At 32.7% G+C, this 20,572-nt stretch overlaps 1 protein-coding gene across 1 annotated transcript in view; it reads left to right on the top strand.

The window, feature by feature from the left end:
• Positions 1-20,572, top strand: part of LOC142327291 (uncharacterized) — a 106,072-nt gene that overhangs the window by 65,848 nt on the left and 19,652 nt on the right. Inside the window, exons 10-11 of the mRNA XM_075370192.1 lie at positions 2,789-2,979; positions 18,440-18,630. Of these exons, the coding sequence (XP_075226307.1) occupies positions 18,440-18,630 (191 nt within the window). The 5' untranslated portion in view covers positions 2,789-2,979. The remainder of the gene's footprint in view (positions 1-2,788; positions 2,980-18,439; positions 18,631-20,572) is intronic.

Here is a 20,572-nt window from a genome sequence, read left to right as displayed (position 1 = left end):
CCAATGTAGTTTGATGGTTTCCGGGCTGGCTTTAAAATGTGAAGGCCTCCAGGGTGCAAACCTTGCGCTTGACTCGGTCGTAACTCGACTATCAGGCAAGGTAGACCATGTAGTGGAGGGAGTTCGGGGCTTCAAACCCGTAACGGGTGAAGCTTTGGGCGAGCTCCACAAATCAATTAAGAGAGTGGAGGAGAAGGTTAAGAAACCTGTCTCCTTTGCCTCTATAACTGCCGCGCCTGCACCTAAGCGGGTAGGTCCGCCGCCGCCAGCGCAGGCGCCGGCCAAAAGTAAGCGGGCCACTGTAAAAGTGGTCCCTGTTAAGCCTGGTCAGGGGACTTCGTCTGCTATGACGGAGCTAACCCGAAAGAAGATCCTGGACCCGTGGAAAGAAAGGTTCCAAGTTTCCCGGGTCACTAAAACCAGGGATCATGGCATTGTTCTGGAGGTCGTTAACGAGCAGCAGGCAAGACGACTGCTGGAGGCCGATGTTCTGGCCAAGAACGGGCTGAAGGCTCAGCTGCTAGCCGAGCGTAAGCTTCAGATATTGGTTTATGATATGCCGAGGGCAACGCGGGTAGAGGAGCCCGAAATACTCAAAGCGATCCACGGCCAAAATCCTGTGTTGGATATGGCCGTCGAGGACTTCCTTAGGGAAACTAAGGTGATTCGACAGTTGGGGAGGAAGGAATCCCTAAAGAGTCACTAGGTTCTCGAGACCTCGCCAAAGATCCGGCAGGTCTTAGTGGCCGGGGGAAGATTGTTCTTTGGGTGGGCGGCCTGTAGGGTTGTCGACCATATTCAGGTAGCCCGGTGCTTTAAATGTCAGGGCTTTGGGCACACCGCTCTCCGATGCAGAGCGCAGAAGGAGATGTGTGGCCACTGTGCCGCTCCGGGGCACAGGGCAACCAACTGCCCTGCCAAGTCGTCGCCACCAAAGTGTGCCGCCTGCTGCCAGGTGAAAGGTAGCAATACTGGACACAGGGTAGGGGGTAGGCAATGTAAGGCGTAAGTTCGCAGAAGCCAGGATCTTAGGTTTTAATTTAACAAATATGTGAGTAAAAGACTGACTTTAAAAAAACCTGCTATTGATTGCACAAGAAAATACTAATGAAAATAAAAGAAACAAGTACTGCCTTTATATAGGTTTGAAATTCAACATGAACCGATAGGAATAAACATGCAATTACTCATTTACTGCACGTGACAAAATTCATACTGAGCAAGTTAGAACAAGCACCGATAATCCTGTCAATTCATGCAGGATAGGATAAATCACATTAACAAGTCATATGAAATTGACTTAAACATTGATGACTTAAACATTTTAATACATGTTTGAGAAATTCTACATGATTTATAAACTAAACGGCATTTTAAACAGGATGACATAAGCTGTAAATTGGTATAAAAACATACAATATCCAATAATTGGTTTGTTTATAATTAGTGTTCAAAAATTAAAAATATGTTTTTTTTATTTTTTTCTACTTCACTTTTATTTTATGTTGTATTTGTATTTACTGTCGCCCTTTTCTTCATCCCTTTGTTGATAATTGAATAATAATGCTTTGTATATAATAAATACTCATTTGTTTTGACTTATGTATTATAAGTAGTCATCAAAATGTCACATTTGTTGACTGCTACACAGAAGAAAGAAAGGTTGGAACTTGTGTTAGTAAAGTGGCTGTATAACAAAAAATATAAATCAGTTTTTAATTTTTTTATTTCGTACTATTGCTACATTATACACTGGTGTAAAAAATTAAAGGGACTACTATATATTATGATTAAAAATTATTATATTCAAACTGTTTTAACTTTGCAACCAATGGGCTTAGAGAGATGAATAAAAAAAAATTAAAGCTTGAATACTCAACTTTTTAACAGTTTACTTCAGATTTCAAAAATCATCAAATTAAAAAAAAATCTGTGAAAAGAAAAGTTTTAAAAATTTGTAACTTTTTGTTTGTGTTGATCAAGCACAGGGGGGAAACAAAATTTGTTGCAGTAAACTGCATTAAAATTGTTTGAAAGCTTAAGACTTTAGCTTTAATTTATTTTTTTTATATGTCTACAATTTTTTTAAATGGAAATATTCCACTTTAAAGAGAAAAGGCCACTTTTGTCTTCAATGCTGCATATCTCCTGATCTAAGCTACATATTAATGCAAATAAATATGGAAGTTAAAGGATTTTGATGTACTTTAATGAAAAATTGTGAGGTATTTAATGTAGGGTTGCAGTTTTTGGATTTTGTTCAATTTGTCCCAGATATTGAAATCTTTAATGATTGAGTCTGCAACATGATGTTGGGGTAAGCTGAGAGCAGGTGATATATGTTCTTGTAATTTAATTTTTTTTTAATATAGGAATAAGTTCATGATCAAATAATAAGGTCTGATCAAATACAGAAGTGACCATGTAAATTTTGTTTGGATTGCAGTACAGACTTAAGGATTGAAAGATTTGTCATTTCATTTATGATTATTGTTACTAATTAGTGTGTATGTCTCTCTCTCTCTCTCTCTCTCCTTGCTCTCTGTGTGTGTATGTGTATGTGTGTGTTTGTGTGTGTATGCCCTATATAAATGTATATTAGATAACTCAAATTTTATAATGCAAAGTCTTAAATTTTACCTTTTTGTGCATTGCATAAGAGTGTTATTTCCATTGTTAAAAAATGTTTCTGTTAAATGAAATAAAAAAATGTTGATATTCCTGTATTTAAAATGACTTATAGGAAACCTTATGATTTATACTTCTTAATTTATTGTTTTATTTGTAGATGAGTAACATGATTATACAACTGAGAGAGTATGAAACTGGTGAATTTGGTTTAAGTCAAGCAATGGAACAGATTAAGGAGCTAAGAAAACAGAAAGCTGTATGTGATAAACACATTGAACAACTAGTCCAAGCCGGTAATCAGTTGCAAGAGGAAGCTAACCAGCTGGAAGAAGAAAACTTGATCTTACGGTATTATTAGTTATTTTCTCCAAACAGAAATTTTTAATATTTATTTACACTTGTGTGTACATATATATTTAAGTATGTGTATGTAATATATATATATATATATATATATATATAGTGTGTGTGTGTGTGTGTGTATGAGGGGGGGGGGTGGTGTCTGTGTGTGTTACATATATTTATAAAAACATAAAATGTTATGAAATTATTAAAAAAGAACAAATATGGATAGCATAATTTTTCATGGGCATTATGATAAAAATATGCACTGCCATAAAAAAGGATATACATTTAACTTCCAAATTTAAACTGCACGTAGTGCTATTTAACATAGCATTTGGAACCTGTTTTCTAAATGTGATAATCGCACTTTGTAGCCTTATTTCACACCTTTTTTTTATTTTTAAGATGCATTTCCGTCAGATGTTCATGGTATTATGAAACAAATTTAGAAGGGATGTAATTTAATACCTTGCTTGCTTATTACTAAAAAATTAAAAATGGTTGACTGAAATTATGCTTGAAATCTTAATATTTTTTATCTGTAATCTTTTATTTAATTTGTTTTTTCTGTTTAATGTAATCTTCAGTAATATAAGTGAAACATTTAGTGATAATTAAAAAAACAAAAAACTACTTCTTTTTTTATGCCAATTTATGTTATTTTATGAACCACAGAAAAAAAAAACATAATTCGTTTAATTAAATAAAAACTATTGTATATGAAGTTAAGGGAGAAATATCTCCTTAATTATTAGGCAAGATAGAAAACATACATTTTTTAAAGATATTTCAATTCTTGGTCTTAATTCTTTTACCTATAATATCTAGATAAAAATATTGTACAAAACTTTATACCTTGTTCAAATTCACAAAATGTTTAGAGTAGTTTTTTCTTCATCAGTTTTATTCATCTTTTTGTCTGCGTTCTTTGGCAGTTCATTTCTTGACTCCTGCAGCTGGCTTTATGTGATCTATTCATTTTAATAAATATTTTTATTAATGTAAACTATTTTAAATGTTGTTTTAAATGATGAATGAGAAATTTGCAACATAAATCTATTTAAATTATAATGTGTGCTGATAAGTATATTTGAGTGTACTCAATTTAATGTAATATTGACATTGAATTTACTACTATAAATACTAAACGTTCCTGAGTTTAATCATTATTAGCTCTCTTTCCTTAACTTATAGTTGTGACATTAAAATTTAATTTTTTACTTGCTTTTCTTCAACTTGCAATGCTTTTTTTTCATGTTTGTCCTCAAATCTTGTATCCTTAATTTAACATATTTCTTGAACTTGCCAGTTGATGAAATTTTTCACAATTACTAAGGTCGGGTGACAATACAATATTCTACCATTACTTTTACAAACATCCCTTCGTACGGGGGTAAATTAAGGGTGCAGGTGTAATAATTTAACATACTTCACTATAAAACTTCATTATGCAAAAACTTTACTATTTTGTTACTTTGTGTAGTAAATGTTTGATTGAAAATTTATTTGATATTTTTTAAATATATTAGAAATTTCAATAGATTATGTTATCTTTTGAAATCCAAATTAACCTACTAATTAAACTCGTGTAATATATGATAATAATTTGATGTATGTCTAAAAAGTATAAAGTAAATTTTTAAAAATTTTTGTACTATATGAACAGTAACTGCCAATCACATTTAAGAAAAGCAGTATATTAAAATATAGGAAAGAAATTTTTAATAAAAAGTAGGAGCTAGTACATGTTACCCAAATATACTAATAGACATTTGAAGAAACCAAAAATTTATTTATTCATTTAACATCAAATTATATATTTTTTGATATGAGTAGTTTGTATGTTTACTTTAATAATGATGTGTAAAATATGATTATTTATTTTAGTTGAAACTTGTGGATCTTGCAATTTAAGTAACAGTGAAACAAGCAAAGCTGTGTATTATTAGTGAAAAAATATTTATAATCGAAAGAAAACAGAGGATTTTCTTTAAAAAAGTCTTTTTTAAGTTGTGCTGTTGAATTAAACAAAGGGTTTTGACCTGAACTAGATATTAGTGCAGAAAATTGGCGGTTACTTATAAGGAAGGTTTTTATTCTTGGTATTACGGTAGTGTAGATGCAAAGCTTGCATAAAGTTGTATCAGTAAATTTCACAGATATACTGTTTAGTTGTTATTGAGCCTTGTAAAGACAGATGTTCTCTAATTAGCAAAAGGAGTTCTCTATTTAAAAATAAGAAATGCAGTTATAGATCTAAACTTGTTGAACCCGGGATTATCTTCAATATTCAGAATTTATAGTCCTGGAACTAGTGCACTTTTTCATGACTAATTTACATCAGGCTGGTAATGTGTTAAAATTTTAGTTTAGTAAGCAACAGACAGAAAATATGAGTAGATTGTGCAGTTGCTTTTATTCATAAGATGATAGTCTTGTAATGGTTTGTGTGATTTTTTTATTCATTTATAACACCTACTTTTATTTTTATATAAATTGTTGGCCACAACTAACACAGAACCAATGAGCAGACATTTTTGTCAACTCAGGATCATGGTAGATGTCCTGATACTAAAGTTTTTGTGAGCTGTTTCTAATTAAATAACCATCTGCTGATTGTTTTTAATGCTTTATATGATAAAATCATGGGAAGTAACAATACCAAATGAAAATAAAGTTATTGTCTGATTTCTTATGTTTTATTTATTATTTTTGTTAAAAAAATATTTAAATAGTTTTATTAAATATGTTTTTGTTATTTTTTAATCTATTTCAAAAATAACAATGTTTATAAGGTTACTTATTTTTACATTGAAATGAAGATATTGTAGTGGACGCTGAGAGAACCTCCAAATGGACCATTGTGGCGAGATGGAATTGCATTGTAAAGATCACTCGTAAATCACCTGACCTGTGATATTAAACCAATAAAAATGTCTGCTGACTGTTTATGTGGTGTTTATTTTAGGTCAATTATAAATTGATAAAATTAAGCCAAGAAAATTATGCTAAGTCTAAAAATAAGCAAAACTCTACAGGAACATGATGCTACAAAGTAATCATGAACTAACCAAAATATCTGCCGATTGGTTCTTTGTTTTTGTGTTGGACTGATATTTTGAGTAAAAAAAAGAATAGCTTGTTATAAATACATAAAAAATCACACAAAACATTAGAGGTTTATCATTTTATTATCAATAAACGCAGTTGCAAAACAGAATTTTTTACTTATCTTTTCTGTCTCCTATTTACTAAACTAAATATTTAACGCACTTCTGCTATTGTGAATTAGTTATAAAAATGTGTGCTAGCTATAGGACTATTACAGTCGAGAGATGAAATTAATAAATAAATAATGTTTTAGTTGTAAATGGCAATGTTAATAATAGTTGTATGAAAACATACACTTAATTAATTTGCTCTGGTATTGTTTTCTTTTTGCTTTAACAAAATTTTTAATTATAAATATTATTATAATAATTATTTTGATATACTAACCTAGAAAAATTGAAGTATCTTCATTTTTAAGATTTTAAATACTTTTAATTATAAGTTGACCTCTTGATTTTTTTTTATTTTAAGTTCCAAAATGTTACATATGCCACAATTTATGGCATTTTATTTATTTGTTTTTATAAGAACATTTTCCAATCACTAATGTATATTTTTTAATGGAATTTCAGAGAAAAATTAGGTTTGGATGTGGATGAAGTATTCACTTAACTAATTATATGACTTTGTTGTAACTACATCAGTATTATTTAGAATTTAAAAGATTCTCAAATCATGAAAATCTTCCCATAGAATTTGACAGTTATCCATAATCATATTTTTGGAAATCTAATTTTTTAGGCACTACAAAAAAAATCATTTGTGGGTGAAATTTTTGATTAGAAAAACAATAAACCCACTGGGTTAGTCTTAGTGGTTAAAATTGTAATCACAAAATCAGCTGATTTTTGAAATTGAGAGTTGTAAGGTTAGAGTCCTTATAAAGACAGTTGCATTTATATGGATTTGAAAGCTAGGACTGTGATTACTGATGGTTTTTGGTGGTTGGGTTTCAATTAACCGCATGTCTCAGGAGTGGTCAGTCTGATTCTGTTCAAGACTATATATATTTACTCTTACACACCAGACTGTGTACAGATGCCTTGGCATCTCTGCAGAATACTGTTGACATCATGTCACTGTGCTGTTACTTTGTTCTGGTATGCATAAAATAAAATAAATAAAATTGATGTAAGATCATTTTCGTTTCTTGTATTATGTGTGCTTCTGAAAAATGTAAGTTGTGTAAGTGATATTAAAAACTATTTAGTACATTATTAGTATTATTAGAATTTTTTTCATTTTTAATAACTTACTAACTTTAACATTGGCCAGGTTGGTAACTATTTCACACACATTTCAAAAAAAAAACAAACACACTTAAATGTTCCAACACACAACCAAATTATTTTACATATTTAATAACAGATTATACAATTTACTTTTCTAGGAAAAAATCTATACATTAAAAAATGTTTAATTATACTAAACAGCTAACAATACAGCTAACTTAATGATAAACTGTTTTCAGTTCACTCACCCTATTTGATAATATGACAAAATCAGAATTTAAGAGTAAGGCCCTTTAAATTCTATCTATATCATTAAGAATGTTTAATATTAAAGAAAACGTTCATATTTAAGAAATCTTGAAGTAAAAGTTCTTGCAAAATTAACATAAAAGTTTCAATTTTGTTACTTCAAGTTTTGGAATTAACAATACAGAATAAAGGCAATTGATTATATCTTTAAATATAAATACTATATCTCTATAATTTTTCACAGACTGGGAAAACTTGCTTCAGACAATGAAATTTTAGACAGAAAAGTCAAATCAGTATTGGATATGGAAGTGGATCAGAGAAATATTGAATGATGAGAAATAAACCATAAAGCTTGGAAATAAAGAATCAATCTTGGGATAGACAATACCATCCAAAGAATATCTTGAGTCCACCCCAAAATGTAGAGTGAATCTTCTTTTACCTACTGTTCTGCAGAACATTAGCACATTTTTACCCAAAATGGGAGATGGATACTACTAATCAATGATTTTGTGTTAACTAGGTTAAAACAAGTTCAGGTTTCTAAAAGAGACAACATTGTCAATCCTTGGTTTTTTATTTAAAAGAAACCAGGTGAATTATGAACTACTCAGCCAGATCTCTGCTGGAGAGTCTTTGTGAATTTATTTTAGGCTTTAAATGAGATGTTGAGTGCAGAATGCTACCTTTAAAATTAATCTGGATTGTAACTTTTCACTAACTGCAAGCTACAACTCTTGACAGAGGAGTGACAGATTAAAAAAAGAAAACTTTTTTACCAAGGAGCAGATTTATGTCACTCTTAGTCAAGTTAAAACTTTAGAGGACATCGCCTTGTCTAATTTGGACCCAAATATGTTATTAAATAGACCACATAATGAGAAAGCTGTAACAGAAATGGTGAGGTTATGTATCTATCCAATTTATAGGTTTCGTTATTGCAATTAGACATTTGGACAATATTTGTGAGTACCCAGTTAAAAAAAGTGTTTACAATAATTATAGAATATTATTTATTGCAAAATTATAATATTTAACTCGATTCATACACGGTAATGTCAGCTGAGAGCTTGTTGTATGACTACTTAATAATATTACAAAATTAGAATTTATTATTGCATGCATAATATAAATATTTATATTGTAATTTTGCTATTAAGGATATATATATTTTATTAAAATGTACTACTGAAATTTTAATAAAGAAAAACATACTAACAGCAGAATGTATTTTTAGTTTTAGTTTCAACAACTATTCCATGTCGATCCTAAATGTACTAATTAATAATATTAACACTGAACTTATCAAATGGCATGCTGTTTACACATCATCCTGATCCCTTGGGGAAAGATACCCTCATCACCCCCTCTGTTCCAAGACCTTATGGGCTTTACCAGAGGTCATCTTCGAAACCTCGGCTTTTGACATATTCCTGTCTGCTTCAGCCAGGATGTCACCGATGCAAATGCCACAAGTGACATTCCCATCGATGTACTACTATTTAATGAACTCAAAGCAAAACACATCTCACTGAGTTTTAAGCAAGACTGACAATACCTAACTAAACAAAAGAATTGAACTCCTCAAGCTTCTCTAAATTCCACCGATTCATCTGACACCTTTTCTTCAGGTTTTTAAACCCCAATCTACATTTCATTATCACCAAATTATGGTCGCTATCAATGTCTGCTCCAGGGTAAGTTTTGCAGTCAACGAGTTGATTTCTAAATCTTTGCTTAACCATTATATAATCTATCTGATATGTTGCAGTATCGCCTGGCTTTTTCCAAGTGTACATTCTTCTATTATGATTTTTAAATTGGGTGTTGGCAATTACTAAATTATACTTCATGCAAAACTCTATAAGTCGGTCCCCTCTTTCATTCCTTTTGCCCAGCCCGTATTCACCCACTATATTTTTCCTTCCTTGCCTTTTCCAATGCTTGCATTTCAATCTCCAACTATTATTAAATTTTCATCTCCTTTTACATGTTTAATTGCTTCATCAATCTCTTCGTATACACACTCTACCTCATCATCATCATGGGCGCTTGTAGGCATATAGACGTTAACAATCGTTGTCGGTTTTGATTTTATCCTTATTACAATGATTCTATCGCTATGCCTTTTGAAATACTCTACTCCATTCCCTATCTTCTTGTTCATGATGAAACGTACTCCTGCCTGCCCATAATTTGAAGCTGAGTTAATTATTCTAAAATCACCTGACCAAAAGTCGCCTTCCTCTTCAAGAAATATAATAATATCTTTCATACTTATAAAAAATAAAGAAAAATGTGACTTCTGTATCCTAATTTAAATTTGAATAATACGACTAGGTTCTGTGAAGAATTCAAACTTAATTATTCAGTTAACCCTTAATTAATTAAGAACTTTCTAATAGCAAAACTCTTGTCTTTTTGTACCGTAAAGTAATCAAATTAATTGTGTATTTTCATACTTTTGCATGCTAAATTATTGAAAGTGTATATAATTTAATATAAATTTCCCTTTCATCTAATCAAAACAATCTTCAGTTATACAATTGTACTACGAATACCATTCCAGATGTTTGTAGTATTAAGTATAGCTACTTTATTGTATTTGGCGTGAATAAAAATATATTTAATGTTACATGTTGCAGGCACATTTTCATTTTCTGGTGGCCAGTAATTTTTCATTACATCTAATACCGAGTTGGATTAATGGCTTTCATAATCTGCCGTCATGTGAATTCACTTAAATATACTATGATGCAATATGATGCCCATAGTAGTACTAGGATCATTAATGAAATGAAAATTAAAATTTTTATAATTTATAAATGAAACATAATATCTATTATGTTTTTCTATATATGCAAATTTAGTGTGTTTTAATTTTACAATGTTGCATATTTAACTGCTGTATTTACTCACGGATTTTCATCCTCATCATTGAAAAGAACATTTTCAACAGGTAAACTTTAAAAAGAGGTCTGTACAATTAAAAATACCTCAATACTTTTAATAGATGTTTTTAAAGAATATTTAAAATGACTCTTGGTTTAACAAGTAGTAATATTTTTGAATGACCACAAGGTAAAAATTGAGATGGTTTTAATAACAGAAATGTGAATAATTCTTATTACTTTGGATGTCTATTAATTTAAGCGCTGATATTTTGAAGCAGACTATAGTGTGCAGAAATTATCATAAATTAGAATATTTTATTAAAATACTTATTTTAAAAAGAAAATACATTATAAGGAAAATCATACGGTTCTTCAAGGGAAAAGTGTCTGTGTGCATATGTAGAATTGTGTGCTAGTATTATATTCTAATAACCTAATAAACTATTGTATTTTATTGTATTCTCTTAATGAAAATGGTAATGCAAAGACTAAAAAATAATACCGATCATTTCATGTTAAATGTTCTATGTTTAGATATAATGCTTCTACATTTGTCAGTTTAATTTTGTTAATTTTTTCAAATTATAAAAATGCAGGATAAAAATAATAAGAAATTTAAATCAGGATAAAGTAAACATCTTATTAATGTAATTGTAGCTAATATTAAATCTATTAACATCTGGAGAAAATTTGTTATATAGAGTATAAATCCTACCGTAAACTGGCTTCTGTACATTTTTTTACTATAATAAATTATAAACTAGCAATTTTTTAAATTTCTTATTTGTACTGTGAAGTTTAAAATTCTGTGAATTAATTTTTTGTGAAAAATCTTTTATTTCTTTGTCGAATTTCACATTTCTTTTTTTTTAATGCTGTACACATTCATTAATATCCGTGAATCAGATTTCTATGATTAGAGAACCGTATAAATATATTACCCTTTAAATAAATTGTTGTATTTGAATCAAAATGTTCGGTCAATTTTATTTTTTTTTGCATTACATGTATTAAACAGTATATTTTCTAAACCACAGTTACTAATTGTACAGAATAAGCTACTTCACAACTCATGAATTGTATTCATAATCTTGTGTTATAATATTTTTTTGGAAAAGTCAAGGTCTGAGCATTGAAAACATCTGCCAAGTATCATCAGGTATGCTGTCATAACAGCATACCTTTGGTCATTCAGGTTCATCATTATATATTTTTCTATTTATTATATTCAGGAAACCTTTTTTTGGTAATTTCTCGCTTTATAATGGTACAATTGTGGTCAATCTGTATATGATATGTTGTGAAAATATTTCTTTCTATTAAAGTTCATATTATTCTACATTGTTGGTTGCTATAAAATGTGCAGCTGCAAAATATAGTGTATGCATTACTGATTAGTACTAATTACTACTGATTATACAATACCGAGCTACAATCATGTGTTGAATGTCACTATTGTCAAGAATTCCTAAAACTTATACAGTAACCTTTTTTTGTTTTGTTTGAAAGTTTCTCTTTTCAAATTCTAATGAACTATGAAATTTATTAAAAAGTGATTATCTTCATTCTAATTCTAACCAACAGTTTTTTTGTCTTATTTCTAAAATATTTTACTTTCTTCCTTTTTTTTAATCTTAACTACATAGGTGTTTTATCCATTTTTTATTACGTAGCAAAGAAGCAGATGTATAAAACAGAAATGTAGTTACAGTAATATATACATATTTATATGCATTTTTTTTTGTAAACTACGCACAATGCAAAAAAAGTTACTCAAATTGGAGGGGGACACCTCATAGTGACATGGATTTAATCTTTTAATTGACCTTAACTGTTATTTCAAGATTAACATGATTTTTTCAAATGGAATGACATATTTTTGACCCCCGCTAATAAGAAGAGCAGAAAATTCTACATTGAAATATGTGGTCACAGTATGATCTTTGAAATTATTTCAGGGGGTTTCATTTTAATCGCCCCAGGCGATTTTCTTGTAAACTACATACAATATAAAAAAATTACCTAAACAAAAGCTACTCAGATTGCAAGGGGCATCTCTTGGTGACCTTGGACTTGATGACCTTATTTCAAGGTTAATATGATGCTTTCAAATGGAATGACCTACTTTTGACCACACTCATGAAAAGAGCAGAAAATTTTACATTGAAATATGTAGGTCACACATATGACCATGGGCTTTTTTTTCAAGGTCATACGGTTTTCCATCAGTGATAGTGTTGTAAGAGTTACGTGCTTTTGAAGGTCATATAATGATATTCCTGGAATATTTGTATTTCAGGCCAGTTATCTCGCAAACTGTGGGAAAGAACATAAAAATGACTACACTATCATCTAACACTATATCTGATTGTTAGTTGTATGACTTTTAAAAAATATCCAAGGTCATATGTGTGACTATATATTCAATGTAGAATTTTCTGCTCTTTTCAGTGATGGGTTCAAAAATAGGTAATTCCATTTGAAAAAATTGTGCTTTCCTTGAAATAAAGTCAAGGTCACCATGAGATGTCGCCCCTCCAATCTGAGTAACTTTTATTTAGGTAATTTTTTTGTATTGTGTGTAGTTTACGAGAAAATTTACTGGGGTAATTAAGATGAAACACCCTGAAAAAAGGTACAAGGTATGACCTTGTACCTTGTGACCAGATATTTCAATATAAAATTTTCTACTCTTTTCATTTCTGGAGTCAAAAATATGTCATTCTATTTGAAAAAATCATGTTAACTTTGAAATAATAGTCAAGGTCACCATGAGATGTCCCCCTTCAATCTGAGGAACTTTTGATGAAGCCATTTTTTGTATTGTGTGTATTTTATGAGAAAATCACCTGGGGCAATGAAAATTAAACACTGTGTATGTGTGTGTGTGTGTGGTCAGTTTTGGCTCAATTAACTATTTCTTGGGACACTTCAATGTTGTTTCCGCTGGTCTGACTACAATTTTGGAATGAATTTTGTGAACACTTGACACATATTCAAATCTTAATTTAAAATTCACTGAACCACATAGAAACTTAAATTCAGTTCATCAGCTATCTCCCTAATTGAAAGTCTGTGGTCAGACGTGCTAAATTGTGAACTTTTACAATGTTTTCATTGTTTTTTGAAGTGGAAGGACAGTTGGACCAGTATCATCTTCGACCGATTTGTGGCCATCTTTTAAGCTGTTTTTAAAAGTTCATAAGTATCAGAAGCTGATTTTCCAGTTTTCAAATAAAATTTGACACAAAGTCGTTCCATTTTTTATCCATTTTGCAAAATCAATAAATCACCAAAAATCGAAACATGTCTGCACTCACTCTCTACTAAACAAAAATACTGTGGTAATCTTTTAAGGGTGTTTCAAGGACAAATAAGCTTCCCTCTCCCACCTGTGGGCAAACCTACCCCCTCCTACTGAGCAGTGTTGGCACCCATACCTCATATCAAAATGTTCAAAATTATTCTTTCACTAATATCATTGGTCGACAATGATTTTGTTACACGGTCAATTTGCTGAAGCTTATTTATTTTTGGGTGCTAATTCTGAATATAAAGTCAGAATTCTCCTATCAGCCTCAGATTTTTTTTGCAATTGCCCTTCCTATTTTCCAGCAATGTACATTATATTATAAGAGGTTACTTCTCTTCTCGGCCTCTGGCCCCGTGCTGTAAAACTTGTGTTTTTTGCAACCGGTGCATAATTTGATTCTGCTAGTACAGCGTTCTACGTTCTCGTCGTCGGGGTTGACAACGATCAGCAGCGGTCAGTCAACCTGCGTTGCTGTGGAGTTTTGACAAAGCGGCGACGTAGTGTGTTGCAGTAGTGCTGCTGTCGGCCAAATAAGGACGTTTCCTTTGTAACATCGTGTCCCCATACGTAGTTGGTGAGGCCTAAATATATTTAGATCCTCTGGCAGGTTCGAGAAGCGGTTTCCGCTCCGACCTTGCCGGTGGAAGGAGCTTTTAGCTTTTTGACTCCTCGGGTGGACTGCGGAACAGACGGTCCGTTTGGGGTGTGAGAGGTTAGACGCTCACCTGGTATTGTGGTAGGTGTTAGATTCGTTCAAGCTGTGAATTGTAGTTCCTGGCAACACAGCTGGTGTATTGCTAAATTGTTCAGCGATGGAGCAACCCGGGGGAGGTTGTTTGGAGGACTTGGTCGGTTTGGCCAAGGACCTGGTTTCCGGTGACCCCTTCATGCCGAGGAGGTCAATCGGTAGGTCGCCGCCGCGGCCCCGGTCTTCCGATAAGGAAGACACGGAAGCCCCTCGGGTAGTGGAGCGCCCGAGTGTTGCGGCTTGCACACAAATCCTGCGGGACACCTCTGTCTCGAGCGGTGCGGAAAAGGCGAAAGCTGGATCCGTACAGCGAGGACACGGCATAGGAGGGGGCCCCAAGTCCGAAGGACGCCTCGCTGTGAAGTCGGGAAGGACTGAAAGCAGCAAAGCCGATTCTGTCCCTGAGCGGGATGTTTCTGGGGGGAAACCTGCGTCAAAGAAGGTGACCTCCGGAGCGGATAGCTTGGGGCGGATTGAGGAGATGAGGGCCGAATGGGCCAAAATTTCCTCAAAGAAGGAATCTAGAGTGGCTCTAGAGTTGCACCAATTGGTGGACTCATATTTGAGCCAATGTAGTTTGATGGTTTCCGGGCTGGCTTTAAAATGTGAAGGCCTCCAGGGTGCAAACCTTGCGCTTGACTCGGTCGTAACTCGACTATCAGGCAAGGTAGACCATGTAGTGGAGGGAGTTCGGGGCTTCAAACCCGTAACGGGTGAAGCTTTGGGCGAGCTCCACAAATCAATTAAGAGAGTGGAGGAGAAGGTTAAGAAACCTGTCTCCTTTGCCTCTATAACTGCCGCGCCTGCACCTAAGCGGGTAGGTCCGCCGCCGCCAGCGCAGGCGCCGGCCAAAAGTAAGCGGGCCACTGTAAAAGTGGTCCCTGTTAAGCCTGGTCAGGGGACTTCGTCTGCTATGACGGAGCTAACCCTAAAGAAGATCCAGGACCCGTGGAAAGAAAGGTTCCAAGTTTCCCGGGTCACTAAAACCAGGGATCATGGCATTGTTCTGGAGGTCGTTAACGAGCAGCAGGCAAGACGACTGCTGGAGGCCGATGTTCTGGCCAAGAACGGGCTGAAGGCTCAGCTGCTAGCCGAGCGTAAGCTTCAGATATTGGTTTATGATATGCCGAGGGCAACGCGGGTAGAGGAGCCCGAAATACTCAAAGCGATCCACGGCCAAAATCCTGTGTTGGATATGGCCGTCGAGGACTTCCTTAGGGAAACTAAGGTGATTCGACAGTTGGGGAGGAAGGAATCCCTAAAGAGTCACTAGGTTCTCGAGACCTCGCCAAAGATCCGGCAGGTCTTAGTGGCCGGGGGAAGATTGTTCTTTGGGTGGGCGGCCTGTAGGGTTGTCGACCATATTCAGGTAGCCCGGTGCTTTAAATGTCAGGGCTTTTGGGCACACCGCTCTCCGATGCAGAGCGCAGAAGGAGATGTGTGGCCACTGTGCCGCTCCGGGGCACAGGGCAACCAACTGCCCTGCCAAGTCGTCGCCACCAAAGTGTGCCGCCTGCTGCCAGGTGAAAGGTAGCAATACTGGACACAGGGTAGGGGGTAGGCAATGTAAGGCGTACGATATAGCCCGAGCGAGAGCTGTTAACAACACAGCTTATGGCGACGCCTGAACGGTCAGAAGCCGTTGGGGACATCTTTCACCAGTTCGAACGCCTGCGCCTGGGGCAGATTAATCTGCACCATTCCCGGGCCACGAGTGAGGCCATGAGGCTCCTTAGGGAGTACAACCTCGAGGTCCTCTTGGTCCAGGAGCCGTACGCGGTCGCGGATAGGGTGGTCAGCTTTCACGGGGTGAAAGTTATTAATACTCGTGGGGGACGGCCGCTCTCTGCGGTCGTGGTGAGCTCTGACTCTTTGGGTGTCTTCTGGATGCCTCAGTGGTCTGATGAGCAACTCACCGTCATGCGGATCACGAGGGGTACGCTCGATGTCGTACTTGTGTCGGGATACTTCCAGCTTGGATGGAGTATCGATGACTTGCTGGCGAAGTTGGGGAGGATTCTGGACGGTCTCCCGGGCACCAGAGTGTTGGTTGCGCTGGACGCAAACGCCAAGTCTACTGCCTGGGGTTCACCACTCACAAACCCCAGAGGCGCTGGTCTCGAACAGTTCGCAGAAGCCAGGATCTTAGGTTTTAATTTAACAAATATGTGAGTAAAAGACTGACTTTAAAAAAACCTGCTATTGATTGCACAAGAAAATACTAATGAAAATAAAAGAAACAAGTACTGCCTTTATATAGGTTTGAAATTCAACATGAACCGATAGGAATAAACATGCAATTACTCATTTACTGCACGTGACAAAATTCATACTGAGCAAGTTAGAACAAGCACCGATAATCCTGTCAATTCATGCAGGATAGGATAAATCACATTAACAAGTCATATGAAATTGACTTAAACATTGATGACTTAAACATTTTAATACATGTTTGAGAAATTCTACATGATTTATAAACTAAACGGCATTTTAAACAGGATGACATAAGCTGTAAATTGGTATAAAAACATACAATATCCAATAATTGGTTTGTTTATAATTAGTGTTCAAAAATTAAAAATATGTTTTTTTTATTTTTTTCTACTTCACTTTTATTTTATGTTGTATTTGTATTTACTGTCGCCCTTTTCTTCATCCCTTTGTTGATAATTGAATAATAATGCTTTGTATATAATAAATACTCATTTGTTTTGACTTATGTATTATAAGTAGTCATCAAAATGTCACATTTGTTGACTGCTACACAGAAGAAAGAAAGGTTGGAACTTGTGTTAGTAAAGTGGCTGTATAACAAAAAATATAAATCAGTTTTTAATTTTTTTATTTCGTACTATTGCTACATTATACACTGGTGTAAAAAATTAAAGGGACTGCTATATATTATGATTAAAAATTATTATATTCAAACTGTTTTAACTTTGCAACCAATGGGCTTAGAGAGATGAATAAAAAAAAATTAAAGCTTGAATACTCAACTTTTTAACAGTTTACTTCAGATTTCAAAAATCATCAAATTAAAAAAAAATCTGTGAAAAGAAAAGTTTTAAAAATTTGTAACTTTTTGTTTGTGTTGATCAAGCACAGGAGGGAAACAAAATTTGTTGCAGTAAACTGCATTAAAATTGTTTGAAAGCTTAAGACTTTAGCTTTAATTTATTTTTTTTATATGTCTACAATTTTTTTAAATGGAAATATTCCACTTTAAAGAGAAAAGGCCACTTTTGTCTTCAATGCTGCATATCTCCTGATCTAAGCTACATATTAATGCAAATAAATATGGAAGTTAAAGGATTTTGATGTACTTTAATGAAAAATTGTGAGGTATTTAATGTAGGGTTGCAGTTTTTGGATTTTGTTCAATTTGTCCCAGATATTGAAATCTTTAATGATTGAGTCTGCAACATGATGTTGGGGTAAGCTGAGAGCAGGTGATATATGTTCTTGTAATTTAATTTTTTTTTAATATAGGAATAAGTTCATGATCAAATAATAAGGTCTGATCAAATACAGAAGTGACCATGTAAATTTTGTTTGGATTGCAGTACAGACTTAAGGATTGAAAGATTTGTCATTTCATTTATGATTATTGTTACTAATTAGTGTGTATGTCTCTCTCTCTCTCTCTCTCTCTCTCTCTCCTTGCTCTCTGTGTGTGTATGTGTATGTGTGTGTTTGTGTGTGTATGCCCTATATAAATGTATATTAGATAACTCAAATTTTATAATGCAAAGTCTTAAATTTTACCTTTTTGTGCATTGCATAAGAGTGTTATTTCCATTGTTAAAAAATGTTTCTGTTAAATGAAATAAAAAAATGTTGATATTCCTGTATTTAAAATGACTTATAGGAAACCTTATGATTTATACTTCTTAATTTATTGTTTTATTTGTAGATGAGTAACATGATTATACAACTGAGAGAGTATGAAACTGGTGAATTTGGTTTAAGTCAAGCAATGGAACAGATTAAGGAGCTAAGAAAACAGAAAGCTGTATGTGATAAACACATTGAACAACTAGTCCAAGCCGGTAATCAGTTGCAAGAGGAAGCTAACCAGCTGGAAGAAGAAAACTTGATCTTACGGTATTATTAGTTATTTTCTCCAAACAGAAATTTTTAATATTTATTTACACTTGTGTGTACATATATATTTAAGTATGTGTATGTAATATATATATATATATATATATATATATATAGTGTGTGTGTGTGTGTGTGTGTGTGTGTATGAGGGGGGGGGGGTGGTGTCTGTGTGTGTTACATATATTTATAAAAACATAAAATGTTATGAAATTATTAAAAAAGAACAAATATGGATAGCATAATTTTTCATGGGCATTATGATAAAAATATGCACTGCCATAAAAAAGGATATACATTTAACTTCCAAATTTAAACTGCACGTAGTGCTATTTAACATAGCATTTGGAACCTGTTTTCTAAATGTGATAATCGCACATTGTAGCCTTATTTCACACCTTTTTTTTATTTTTAAGATGCATTTCCGTCAGATGTTCATGGTATTATGAAACAAATTTAGAAGGGATGTAATTTAATACCTTGCTTGCTTATTACTAAAAAATTAAAAATGGTTGACTGAAATTATGCTTGAAATCTTAATATTTTTTATCTGTAATCTTTTATTTAATTTGTTTTTTCTGTTTAATGTAATCTTCAGTAATATAAGTGAAACATTTAGTGATAATTAAAAAAACAAAAAACTACTTCTTTTTTTATGCCAATTTATGTTATTTTATGAACCACAGAAAAAAAATAACATAATTCGTTTAATTAAATAAAAACTATTGTATATGAAGTTAAGGGAGAAATATCTCCTTAATTATTAGGCAAGATAGAAAACATACATTTTTTAAAGATATTTCAATTCTTGGTCTTAATTCTTTTACCTATAATATCTAGATAAAAATATTGTACAAAACTTTATACCTTGTTCAAATTCACAAAATGTTTAGAGTAGTTTTTTCTTCATCAGTTTTATTCATCTTTTTGTCTGCGTTCTTTGGCAGTTCATTTCTTGACTCCTGCAGCTGGCTTTATGTGATCTATTCATTTTAATAAATATTTTTATTAATGTAAACTATTTTAAATGTTGTTTTAAATGATGAATGAGAAATTTGCAACATAAATCTATTTAAATTATAATGTGTGCTGATAAGTATATTTGAGTGTACTCAATTTAATGTAATATTGACATTGAATTTACTACTATAAATACTAAACGTTCCTGAGTTTAATCATTATTAGCTCTCTTTCCTTAACTTATAGTTGTGACATTAAAATTTAATTTTTTACTTGCTTTTCTTCAACTTGCAATGCTTTTTTTTCATGTTTGTCCTCAAATCTTGTATCCTTAATTTAACATATTTCTTGAACTTGCCAGTTGATGAAATTTTTCACAATTACTAAGGTCGGGTGACAATACAATATTCTACCATTACTTTTACAAACATCCCTTCGTACGGGGGTAAATTAAGGGTGCAGGTGTAATAATTTAACATACTTCACTATAAAACTTCATTATGCAAAAACTTTACTATTTTGTTACTTTGTGTAGTAAATGTTTGATTGAAAATTTATTTGATATTTTTTAAATATATTAGAAATTTCAATAGATTATGTTATCTTTTGAAATCCAAATTACCCTACTAATTAAACTCGTGTAATATATGATAATAATTTGATGTATGTCTAAAAAGTATAAAGTAAATTTTTAAAAATTTTTGTAATATATGAACAGTAACTGCCAATCACATTTAAGAAAAGCAGTATATTAAAATATAGGAAAGAAATTTTTAATAAAAAGTAGGAGCTAGTACATGTTACCCAAATATACTAATAGACATTTGAAGAAACCAAAAATTTATTTATTCATTTAACATCAAATTATATATTTTTTGATATGAGTAGTTTGTATGTTTACTTTAATAATGACGTGTAAAATATGATTATTTATTTTAGTTGAAACTTGTGGATCTTGCAATTTAAGTAACAGTGAAACAAGCAA

The sequence above is a fragment of the Lycorma delicatula genome, chromosome 7 (genome assembly GCF_047948215.1).
Source record: "Lycorma delicatula isolate Av1 chromosome 7, ASM4794821v1, whole genome shotgun sequence".
NCBI lineage: Eukaryota > Metazoa > Arthropoda > Insecta > Hemiptera > Fulgoridae > Lycorma > Lycorma delicatula.
This window is presented reverse-complemented; position numbering and strand designations above follow the sequence as displayed.